Source organism: Marmota marmota, unplaced genomic scaffold (assembly GCF_001458135.2).
Source record: "Marmota marmota marmota unplaced genomic scaffold, marMar, whole genome shotgun sequence".
Classification (NCBI taxonomy): domain Eukaryota; kingdom Metazoa; phylum Chordata; class Mammalia; order Rodentia; family Sciuridae; genus Marmota; species Marmota marmota.
Genome location: NW_026000229.1, coordinates 21,777,348 through 21,789,888, shown reverse-complemented (window position 1 = coordinate 21,789,888; position 12,541 = coordinate 21,777,348). Strand labels below are relative to the sequence as shown.

Genomic DNA, 12,541 nt, shown 5'->3' with positions numbered 1-12,541 from the left:
GATTCAATCCCTGGTACCAAAAAAAGAAAAAAAAAGAAAGAAAGAAAGAAAGAGAAAAAGAAAGAAAGAAACAATTAGAAAAAAAAGTCAAGGGACTGAAGATATAAGCTTAGTTGTAGAGCACTTGCTTAGAAGGCCCTGGGTTTGATTCCCAACACTTACTTGAACTCTGCGGACTACAGTGGCATCCGCAATGATAAAAACAGTACCCACCAATATACTTGGTACTAAAATGTGCCGAAGAATGAATAAAACAATACTTTGTAATGTTGGCTATATTCTCTAACCAATAGAATACGAATATATCATATTCTATTATGTGTCAGGGGTTTTTGTTTGGTGTTTTTTATTTTTGGTGTTTCTGAGGATTGAACTCAGGACCACGGGCATGCTAAGGAAGCTACATCCTCACCCCTTTTTATTTTAAGACCGTGTTTCACTAAGGTGGAGGGAGTCAGGCCTTAAATTTGTGATCCCCCTGCCTCAGCCTCCCGAATAGCTGGGATTACAAGCAGGAGTCTGACTCAATACGTCAGATAAGATCTGTGTTGTAATTTTTGTGTCCCCGGAGCTGAGGGAAAGGGGGATTTCAAGAAATGGTGCTTTTCTGGGAGGGGTCACAATAGGACCCGCATCCACCTTCTTACCAACAAAACTTCCAGGCTACCGTCAGTCCTCTTTGAAAACTACATGTTCTGAAGAGTAGTCAATTCTTATTAGAAAAAGACATTTTTCATTAGCAGGCGCTTCCCACTCCATGCAAAATGACGCCAAAACCAAAACCACAGACTTGGCTAATTCGAACGCAAGTAAATTTATTATTACTGGCCCAAATTACCCACTTTCTTTTGCTGCGCAGGCCAATATCCACAACCACACTGACGCCTCCTATAGGGCGAACGTCGTCGCACCAGTAGCCGGTGGGAAGCCCAGAGATTCTCAGCCAGAACAGGGAGAATGAAATTTGTGCACTGCAGTAATCCAAACACCTCGAATAGATCTCCGCCTTTAAAAGCTGCATTCGGTAAGAAATGCTGTGAATTTTTCATATTACAAGCTGGGGAAACAAGTCTCCCGAGCCCTTCTTCAAATGCTACGACCACTTCCAATACCCACCCCACCCCCGCTCAGACCCACATCCGACCCGGCTCTGAGAGGTCACAGCCAAGAGTTCAGCCGCTTCCAGCGCGGGCCTTTAAAGCAGCGGCGCGGCAGTGGGGCTGCCCCGGAGTTCAACTTCCGGCCACAGAGTGAGAGGATGTTTTCCTACTGGAGCTGAGGCCGCGGAGACGCGCCCCTAGCCACGCCCCCGGCCACGCCCGCCACGCCCGGCTTTCGGGACTCAAGCTGGCACCCGCACGCGGGAGGGACGGGGCTACGTGGGCGGCTGCTGCGGGTTCGCCTTCGCCCCGCATAGCTCAGTCGCGCGGGGGCACGCCCCGATCGGGCGGAGGGCGCGGTGGCGGCGGCGCGCGCGCTCCCGGTGCCCTCCCCGGTGACGTGCCTGGCCAGGGCCGCGCTAGGGCGCTGTAACTGCCAGTGCCGCTGTCATGGCGTCGGAGGCGCTGGCTGAGGAGTGCTGGCCGCGGTCTCTATAGAGCCAGGGGCGGGCGGCCGGCCGGGTATGGAGAGCGGCCCCGAGAGCCTGCTGCCGCTAGAACACGGGGTGGCGGCCGGGCCAGGGCCGGGAACAGGTACTCCCTCAGAAGGACTACAGGAGACCAGGCTTGCCGCTGGAGATGGTCCTGGAGTACGGGCGGCGGAGAACGGCAGCGGGAATGGGCAGGGGGCGGCGGCTGCCAGAAGCCCCCCAGACTCGGCTTCTCCCGCGGGCTCTCCTCAGACTCCTGGACTCTGCAGCTCCTTCCCGGGCTTGGACTTGAAGGAGAGCGTTTTGGAGCGTCCTGCTCCCGCGAAGGCGCCTCTGAGAGGGCAGCACAAGGTGACCGCCTCCCCCGAGACAGCCGAGGCCGTTGCGGGCCTTGGTTTGGGTCCGGCCGGAGACTCGGGGCCCCGCCTGGATCCTGCCGACACCTGCGGAGCAGAACTGGCGACCGCCGGCTCCGAGGAGCCCCGCAGCGCTGGCGGCCTCAGCAGCAGTTGCAGCGACCCGAGCCCTCCTGGGGAATCGCCAAGCCTGGACTCCCTAGAGTCGTTCTCTAACCTGCATTCTTTCCCCAGTAGCTCCGAATTCAATAGTGAAGAGGGATCAGAGAACAAGGTTCCCGAGGAGGAGGAGGGCGCGGCAGTATTGCCTCGGGCTGCCCCTCTGTGCAGAGAGGAGGAGGAGGACACCGCTCAGGTGTTGGCAGCCTCCAAGGAACGCTTCCCGGGACAGTCTGTGTATCACATCAAGTGGATCCAGTGGAAGGAAGAGAACACACCCATCATCACCCAGAATGAGAATGGACCCTGCCCATTGCTGGCCATCCTCAATGTTTTGCTTCTGGCCTGGAAGGTACATTCTGCAGCTTTCTACTTCCTACCGTTTCTGGGGAGGGGCAAAATGGGGTGAGGAAGCTATTGCTTGTCAGCTGATAGCTTCTTCCTTTCTTCATTCATCAGTCCTCTTTTCTTCTTGGATGAAATTCATTCCAGGAATCCTTTGTTGAAAGAATATTCATGTTCATATATATATGTATATATGTTTATCTTGTATGTGAATAGCATATACATGTCATATGTGTTGATCATACATATACATCGTGTGTGTGTTGTATACACACACATCTATCTCAGGAAGAATTGCACTTAACTTCAAATCTGTTTAGTAGTGTTTAAATAAGAGTTCAACATTCAGTTTAATGTTGTGGTTGATATACTGTACTTACAAACAAGTAGGGCTTAAACCGCCCTAAACCTAAAGTTATTTTTAACCGATGTTTTCCTGTAGTATTGCTTTGTATTGGCTTTATAACATAGGCAAAAAAAAAAAAAAAGTGAAGAGTTGGAGAAGGTGATCTTCAGAATTTACCATCAATCCATGATATCATGGAATAAGTTTTGATGGTTAAGTTTAGTCTATTTTCCAAATAATTCTTGCCCCATTTGGATACTTAAGGGAATGGTTATAAGGAAGATATGACCCTTTAGAGAAATTCTTCCTAAGTAAAAGAGGTTGGGACCTCCAACCTTGGCTAAAGGTCTCAACATTGATCTGAGACCTAATTACCATAATTTCTAGTTTTTCAAAGACTGATTTTATTTTATGCATGATTTTTACTTCCCTCCTTTCTTTGGCTGTACTTAAAAGGTTTGGCATTATTGCCTGTAATCATACATCAGAACGTATTGAAGGAGCTAAAACTATTAACAACTAAAATAAAATATATATCTAAGATAATGGAGCAAAAAAGAGAAGGGTAAGTATGTTGAAGACTCAGAATGAGTAACCTGTAACCTGTGTCTTGTGTAAGTTAGCAGTTTCAAGGTGCTGAGGAATTGCATCTCATACCACTTATTTTATTTTCAAAATGTTAATTATATTTATAGATAAAATATTCTCTAGGAAAACAATAGCTTGGATTATTCTGATCAGTTAGGAAGAAAATCAAGTAAAGCAGGTAATATTTATATATGTTGTATCTTCCTATTGCTAGCAAGGCTGATACAAAGGATGTAAGATTAGAATCCTTTCCATTATCTGGTTTTTAATGGCACTTGGATATTTTGAGTGAAGACAGGTGCCTGCTTTTTTTTTTAGGGAACTGGGTATTGAGCCCTGGGGCACTCTTTCACAGAGCTATGTTCCCAGCTTTTTTTATTTTAATTTTGAGACAGGATCTCACTGAGTTGCTGAAGCTGATCTCAAACTTTTGATCCACCTGCTTCAGCCTCCCAAGTCATTGGGATCCTGGTGTCTAGCCAGTGCCTGCTCTAGAAGAGCTATCAAGATATTTGGGATTGCTGTGTTTATTTATGTAATATTATTAAATAATACTAAATATTAAGTTATATGGAACAAATGGGAATGTGCTAGATATTCAAAAATGAGAAATTTTCCTTTGGTTTGGCACAGTCCCAGAAAGCTTCATGGGATTAATAGGTCTTGTACCAAGCTTTTAAGGAAAAAAGGATTTAGGATAACAGGGAAATGTATTTCCTAAAGGGGAGAATAATATAAACAAAAGGAATGCAAATAGAATGGATAGTGTGTCTGTGTTTGTGTGTGTTTATTAGAAATGGTGATGTTCATATTGCTAAGTTTATACTGAAGAATAATAAAAATGAAAAGGTGTAGAAGACCTACTTGATGGAGGCTTTTGACCAGGGAATTAAAACTTGATTCTGTGAGCCATTCTCTTTTGTAAGAAGGAATAATTATTTAGTTTCCTTTAAGATTTTCTCTCTTCTTAGTTTCCATATAGTACTGCAGAACTTCAGAGGAAGAAGCAAATACTGTGTGGCCTGGAGTACTTGGGGATAGATGAGCTTTGAAATGACTCTGAAAGACTGATTTGAGTATATGATCACATCTTTGGGTTTCCACTATGTGTAAGGTACTATAGAAATGCAGAGAAGAGTATAAAACAAATTTTGTCTTTGTTCAAAAGAGGAGGCAGATATATAAACAGTAATTGCAGAGCAATGTGAGAAACTCTAGTGTATTATGAAAATACAGAGAAAAGGTAATTGGGGATTCATGGGAAACCTTCATAGAAGAGAACCTTATGAACCATGTCTGTAGGATGAGTAAGAGAAAGCCTTCTAGGCAAAGCATACATTCAAAGACTCTAAAGCTTTTAGAAAAAGGTTTGTTCTCTTTGGGACCTCCAACCTTGGCTAAAGTGCAGTGTGCAGAGAAGGAAGGAAAGAGGAACAGCAGGACAGAAAATTGATAGGTCTTGTTAGGCTGTGGATCAGCAGGCATGCAAATGAATTTGAAGAGTATTTTGTAAAAAGGCAGTCTTTTTTCCTGCATTTAGTCTATGTGCACAAAAGTCTGTCATCAGTAGTCATTAACTGATAGGGAGATGGATAAGAGAAGCAAAGTAAAGCAGTATCTCAAAGTAAACCAGGAATTCTAGAGATTGAAACTATCTTCATAATAATGATGTTATTTGCCTTTTTGAAGTTTTGGCTGCATGATTGGTGATAAGTTGCCAATTGCTCTGACAGTTAATGGAATGTTATCTACATATTCTTTTTTTTTTTTTTAAAGAGAGAGAGAATTTTTTTAATATTTATTTTTAGTTTTCGGCGGACACAACATCTTTATTTTACTTTTGTGGTACTGAGGATAGAACCTAGTGCCCTGTGCTTGCCAGGCGAGCGTGCTACCGCTTGAGCCATATCCCCAATCCCCATCTATATATTCTTGTGTTTTAAATTTTTCTAAGTTTTGCCAGGCAAAACTATATATTCTCAGCAACTCCAGAGGCAGAGGCAGGAGGAACACAAGTTGGAGGCTAGCATTGTCAGTTTAGTGAGATTTGCTTATCCACTGAGCCTCATCCCCACCCCTTTTTATAAGTTTTATTTAGAGTCATGGTCTCACTAAGTTGATGAGGCTGGCTTTGAACTTCCAATCTTCCTATCTCAGACACCCGAGTAGCTGGGATTATAGGCATGTGCCACTGCACCTGGCTTTAGTGAGACCCTGTCTTAAAATAAAAATAAGGGCTAGGGATGTAACTCAGTGGTAAAGCAACCCCAAGTATAATCACCAATACTGAAAAATGTTTTTTTTCCCCTCAATTTTAATTTCTAATATGGTAAATAGTAACAGATAAAATTCACATAGACAAAAACTCTTTGGGATCCTCAATAATTTTTAATGACTCTGAGGACACACACACACACACTCACACACTCACACACTCACACACTCACTTTTTTTTTTTGTAGTGTTGGGGAAGGAACCCAAGGCCTTATACACGCTAAGCATGTGCCACTGAACTACATCCCCAGCCCCACATTTTTATTGAATCCAGGGCCTTGTGCATGCTAAAGTAGGAGGCCCAACCACTAAGCTATGTTCTCAGCCCCAAGATTGTAGTGAATGTAATAGAAAAAATTAATAAGGATAGCTTTTTGTTTTGTTTTGTTTATTTTGGCTGTGCTGGGGGTCAAATCCAGGGCCTAGCACATGCTAGGCAAGTACTCTACCTCTGAGCTACATCCCTAGCTCTAAGCATAGGTTTTTTTTTTTTTTGATACATAATTCTTTGCTTTGCCTTTTCTCTTTAATGAAGGAAGGTACTAGTGATGAATTTATCACTAACTAGATATAAGAAATGAAGGCTGCCATGGGATATGCCTGTAATTCCAGCTACTCAGGAAGCTGAAGCAGGAGGATCCCAAGTTCAAGGTCAGCCTGGCAACTTGGCAAGACTCTGTCTCTATAATAAAATTTTAAAGAAGGCCTGCGGCTGTAACTCAGTGCCAGAACACTTGCTTAGCATGTGCAAGGCCCTGAGTTCCCCAGTACCACCAAAAAAAAAAAAAAAACAATGAAGGAGATGTCATTCTTTTTTTTTCAAATTTTGATAATACCTATTTGTTGGATCTTTCATAAGATAGGAAGGGTGTAAATGCAATAATTTTAGATGGAAAAGTTGATGGCAAAGTTTGCTGTGTCAAGTTAGAAATGTCTAATAGAGGGACATAAAAATATTATGCCTCCAGGAGCATGGACTGGGTCTCAGGAAAGAGGTAAAAATTATAATAGAGACTGAATTTGGGGATTATTGCATAGATCTGAGTATGTATCTATGAGAATAAATGAATTCTCCATGGAAAGTGATAAGCTATAGTTCTCAATATTTTTCTGCCTCAACATGTAGCAATTAGAAACATCCTACCTACCTTGCCTCTGTTTCCCCAGTTCCTCCTTTACCCCATTCTCCAACAGGTAAAGAGAAAACAGGATTAAAGATTAAAAAGGTGTGTTAGAAGTAAGAGAATTGAAAAAAAATTACCACATGTACAATTTGAAATGTGGAATGAGAAGAAGAAATAGGACAGTGTCGTGAGAGTAGTCAGGGAGAGAAAATGTAATCGGAAAATGGTTTGTTACCATTGTCAAATGCAGCAAAATCAAGGAACAGATGGAGTAGGAAAGATTTTGCCAAAAAAGGACCGGTATGGGGACAAGGTCACAGGGAACAGGAAATACAGGTCTTCAGAATAGGTGGTACAGTCTCTAGAGAAAAGGAACACCAATTTCAGTTTCTGAAGGATTGGGACAAGGATGATACAGACTGATCATATTAATATAGTGAGATAGATGGAGTGTGGAACCTCACATTTTCCATTGTGGCAGAGTAACTATTGAACTCATCAGTAATTAAGGAGAGAAGGAGAGACATTATAAAGCATCGAAGGGATAGATTTTAAGTACTTTGCATTTTAGAGAAGTTTCTTTTCTTTCTTTTTTTTTTTTTTGTATTACGGATTAAACCCAGGGGCACTTAACGACTGAGCTACATTAGCAGCCCTTTTTATTTTTATTTTGAGACAAGGTCTCACTAAGTTGCTTAGGGCCTCGCTAAATTGCTGAGTCTGGCTTTGGACTTGCAATATTCCTGCTTTAACCTCCTGAGTGGCTGGAATTTCAGGCAGGCACCACCACACCCAGTTTAGGTAGGCTTTAAAAGCTTTTGCTATGTCAGTTTTGCTTTTTTGTTGTTTGTTTTTGGTTTTTCTCTAGTAGTTCTCTTCTACCTGGAAATAGGACCAGGAAGAATGTCTCGTTAGTGTTTTCAGAGAATGAACTTTTCAAGGGTTGATTCACGGAAGGTAAATGAAATAAGAGTTTTAAGTGAAACAGTTGAGCCACTCGTTTGAGAGGATGAAATCATAAGATCAGTAGACTGAACACATATAGGAGGATTTGAGTGATTAAGAGGAAGTAAGTGCAGTGGTTCTGGATGAGAGATGACAGTTAATAAATTTGTTTTTGATGATAATGGCTTTATGTTATACATGTTGAAGCTGACTGATGAATGCTCGATAGTTGAGTATGTTACTACCTTTCTACCTTTGCATATGATTTAAACTTTAAAAGTTTTTGCCCTAATACTTTTATGTTTGCAAAGATATTTAATAATAGAGGGAGTCCCTATTTTCTCTTTCTTTCAGAAAGAATGTTATAGATTCTGAGGCCAACATACACAAAAACTTCAATAGAACTATACTGTATATTATGATAGAGGACATATCATAGTATAATAGCTAATTATTATGTAGATATTAGCATTTTAATAGAAGAATGAATTCAGTATTCTAATTTAAGATGCTGAAATACATAGCCTTTTCTCCCTAACCCTTTTGGGTAGGAAATTCTTTTCCTCATTTTCTCTTTCTTTGTTTAATATGAGTTCAAATCTATAAATGATCTTCAGTTAAATCAAGGGATAAATGCCAAAGTTCTGAAGCAAGAATTTTTTTATGTTAAGCTGATTTCTTCACACATCAAACCAACAAACTGTAAGATGAGGATTGATTCATTTGATTCTGTAAATTATTTTAAAAGCTTAAGGTTTAAAAAAAGAAAAAATATATATACCTTACACACAAAAAACAACAAGCTCATCATAAATTAAATCAAAATACACATTTAACTGAGAGAAATATTTGCCAGATTGAATGTCTAAAGATTAATTTCTTAGTTTATATAGAACCCTTATAAATTATAAAAAGAGCTGGGTGTGGTGGCTCATGCCTATAATCTCAGTGACTATAAAAGGTTGAGGTAGGAGGATTACAAGTTTGTGTTCACCCTGAACAACTGATCAACACCCTGTCTCAAAATAAAAAGTAGAAAGGACTGGGGAGGGGCTGGGGATGTGGCTCAAGCAGTAGCGCGCTCACCTGGCATGCGTGTGGCCCGGGTTCGATCCTCAGCACCCCATACAGAGATGTTGTGTCCGCCGAAAACTAAAAAATAAATATTAAAAATTCTCTCTCTCTCTCTCTCTCTCTCTCTCTCTCTNCCGAAAACTAAAAAATAAATATTAAAAATTAACTCTCTCTCTCTCTCTCTCTCTCTCTCTCTCTCTTTAAAAAAAAAAAAGGACTGGGGATATGGCTCAGTGATTAAATGCCACTCAGTTCAATCCCTGGTACCAAAGTAAATAAATAAATAAATACATATATAAGAAAGAAAAATATAAGCAGCACAATAGCAAAAAGACTAAAAGGCCATTAACAGAAAATCTGAAGTTCAAATGGACATTTTCTCTGTCTCATTGTCACCTACAAAATGAGGCTCCATGGATGTAAGTTTTTTGCCAGCAATGAGCTTTTGCCATAGTTCTCCCTCCCTCCCTCCCTCCCTCCCTCCCTTCCTTCCTTCCTTCTTTCCTTCCTTCCTTCCTTCCTGTGTGTGTGCAGCTACCTCTTCTTTCTTCTAATGCTTTGCTTTTTCCCTGACTTGTAGGAACATTGCAGTCATACAAATTTTCTCATGTTCTGTTTCCTAAAGTAAGCACAAAACTCTCTTGAGGTTTTCCAAGTGTATTTATTACTTATAAAAGCAAAAACAGATGGTGAACCAAAGGTTCTTTCTTAGTCTCTGCCCACTCTCTTTTAAATATAGATCTTGTGAGAAGAGATTAAAAACTTCACACAATGTGGGGTTTTGTTTACACAAATGATTTTAAGGAAAGTTTCTGAATCTTTCATTGCTAGTCTTTCTCAAGAATTAAAAGTAGTGTTGTATCTCTGGATTTGTGAGATAAAGTAGATGAGAGCTGATGATAGTATGATAGTAATAGTGCCAGTGGGTGATGTGTGCATTTTCTCCTCTGCCATTGATATTGGTATTCTTTCAGTGAAAATCCTTCCTTCTCCCCTTCCAACCTTGTCTGTTGAGGGTATAGATGGTACCAACAATCATAGGACTTTGAGTAATATTAAGTATTCAGTTAGTTTTGTGCCCTCTTACTGTGTTATTATATATGCATTATATATATTTTCTCTTTTAATTTTTTCAAGTGCATCATGAAATATTTATGTAGCTATTGTTTTCTATTTTGCATATACAAAAAATTGAAGCTAAATAAAGTTTAAATAACTTGTCCAAGGTAAGATTATCACCCACTCCAGAACCAGAAATCTCAATGAATATATTTTAATGGGATGATAAAGTTCAAGATACCAGTAAGCCTTGTGGACAATAGGTCTGGGGCAGAGAAAGATGGGATAACCTGTGATAAAGAAGTAGAGATAGACTCTGTGATTTATTAGATCAAGTCCCAAAGATCTAATACTAGACTCATTCTGTTTTTTTGCCCCTTGTGCTTTATGTCTTTGGAAATATCTGACATTTCTTTTTTTCTATACTAGAACTTGAAACTAAAGCCATTTGCCTGCTAAGCATATACTCCACCACTGAGCTACATCCCCAGCCCTCTTTATTTTTATTTTGAGACAGGGTCTCACTAAATTGCTCTAGTTGGCCTTGAATTTGTGTTCCTCTTGCCTCAGACTCCTTAGTAGCTGAGATTACAGGTATGTGCCACCTTGCCTGACTAGTATATGACACTTCTAAGTTCAGATTTTTTGGGGGGTTCTATGGTGAGTAAACTTGCCTTTGCCATCATTCAATAATTTCTATCTCTACTGCTACTACCCTTGAAGCTTTCTTTATCTCTTAGCTGGACTACTTCAGTTGTCTTCAGACTGGTCTGTTATCTTACCTTGTTCTTGTTCCTATATATCTTTTAAGCAATTAATGTGAAAGTTTCACTGTCAGGTGTTTTTTTTTTTTTTTTTGTGAAGATTTTTTAGCATGGCAAGCTTGCTGAACTTCTTATATATGTAGTGCTGAGGATTGAACCCAAGGCTTCATACATTGAAAATGCTTTATTTTGCTAAAAAATCTCATTGTGATTTTTTATTGCTGTAAAACACTTTGAAGTGTCTGTAATTTAACCTGTAATTTTTGTTGGTTTTAAATAGGCATTTGTGTTACTTGGAAGAAGACATCTATATTATGATAAAAATTAATGATGAAAATGTTTCAAATTAGCCTGAGGTTGGGACTGTCTCATAAAAATTTTCTGATTTAAATACTGGTGGCAAGTAGAAAGCCCCCAAATAGATTTACTAAAACGTTGAAATTTTATTTATTTTTAAAATTTTAAAATTTTTATTTATGCTGGGTGCACTGGTGCACACCTGTAATCCCAGCGGCTCAGGAGGGCTGAGACAGGAGGATGGTGAGTTCAAAGCCAGCCTCAGCAAAAGCAAGGTGCTAAGCAACTCAGTGAGCCCTGTCTTTAAATAAAATACAAAATAGGCTCAGTGGTTGAGTGCCCCCGAATTCAATCCCTAGCACTCCCCCAAATTATTTATTCATTTTCGAGTCAAGGTGTTTCTATGTTGCCCAGGTTGACCTTGAACTACTGGTCTCAAGCAATCCTGCCTCAGCATTACAAGTATCTGAGACTATAGGTATTTACTACTGTACCTAGCTAAGAGTCTGAATTTTTAATATTTTTAAGTATAGTAATAAGTGAATAGTACATATAATAAATTAAATTATTATTAAAAATGATGTATAGTAGCTTACAATACATACATTTTATTTGCTGGAGCCAGAATTTAAGGCATGTTGAGAGGATCCATAAGTTTTTGAGTCTTATTTTGAAGAGAGAAGCCTACCTTTCTTTTCTTTTTCCCCACACTAATAATATTTCTAATATTTTCAGAAGAACAATGTCTTTACAATTTTAAGTCAAAAAAATCATGAATATTGTAGATTCATGCTGAATACATTGATATGTGGGTATATGTTGCATATTCAAAATTAGTGAAATTTGAACAAGAAGAAATTATATTATTAGTGATTCATTTTACTGTAAGTACCTTATTCCTAACTGTGGTGGATTGGATCCAGAACTCCCCAAAGATGCTCAAGTCTTATATAAAATGACATTGTATTTGTATACAACCTATCTGTGCATCTTCCTGCATACTTTAAATTACCTCTAGATTACTTATATTACCTAATAAAATGTAAATGCTATGTAAATGTTGTCACACTATATTGTTTTGGGAATAATGACAGTTTTAAAAGTCTGTACATGTTTAGTACAGATGACCTCCCCTTGAATATTTTCTATCTGGTTGATTGAATCTGCAGATATGGAACCTGTGTCTATGGAGGGCCAACTGTAATGCAAAAATAGTCTATAGTATGGAAATCAAATAATTCATGAATGAATTAAAAATGTTATCTCAAGTTCCAGCTCAACTTCCTGTTTTTTTAAAATATATATTTGTAATTGACATATAGTAGTTGTACATATTTATTGACTGCAGTCTAACATTTCAATACACATATACAAATGGATGATCAGATCAGGTGTCACCTTGGACATTTATAATTTCTTTGGAGAATATTTAAAACCTTCTCTACTAGCTATTTGATATATTTAATTACTTGGCAGACATAGTTTTCCTACTGTGCTATATAATATTAGAAGTTGTTCCTCCCACCCAACCATATCTCTGTACCCTAAATTTTTTAATTAAAAATTATATATATATATATATATATATATATATATATATATATATATATATATATCTT

General features: G+C 39.2%; 1 protein-coding gene and 1 long non-coding RNA gene across 4 annotated transcripts in view; one reads left to right on the top strand and one right to left on the bottom strand.

Moving 5' to 3' along the window:
* Positions 1–795: 795 nt before the first annotated feature.
* Positions 796–1,330, bottom strand: LOC125613289. 2 transcript variants are annotated; one of them, XR_007343793.1, is made up of 2 exons: positions 1,138–1,330; positions 796–1,015 (listed from the first exon to the last, which is right to left on the bottom strand). It is a non-coding gene; the product is annotated as an uncharacterized LOC125613289 (long non-coding RNA). The 2 variants fall into 2 exon arrangements; XR_007343792.1 differs by having other exon boundaries at positions 1,145–1,330.
* Positions 1,331–1,368: 38 nt separating this feature from the next.
* Positions 1,369–12,541, top strand: part of Mindy2 (MINDY lysine 48 deubiquitinase 2) — an 80,876-nt gene continuing 69,703 nt past the window's right edge. For both annotated transcript variants that reach the window (XM_048792962.1, XM_015480606.2), the window contains exon 1: positions 1,369–2,458. In XM_048792962.1, coding sequence (XP_048648919.1) covers positions 1,625–2,458 — 834 coding nt within the window. In that variant the 5' untranslated portion in view covers positions 1,369–1,624. The remainder of the gene's footprint in view (positions 2,459–12,541) is intronic.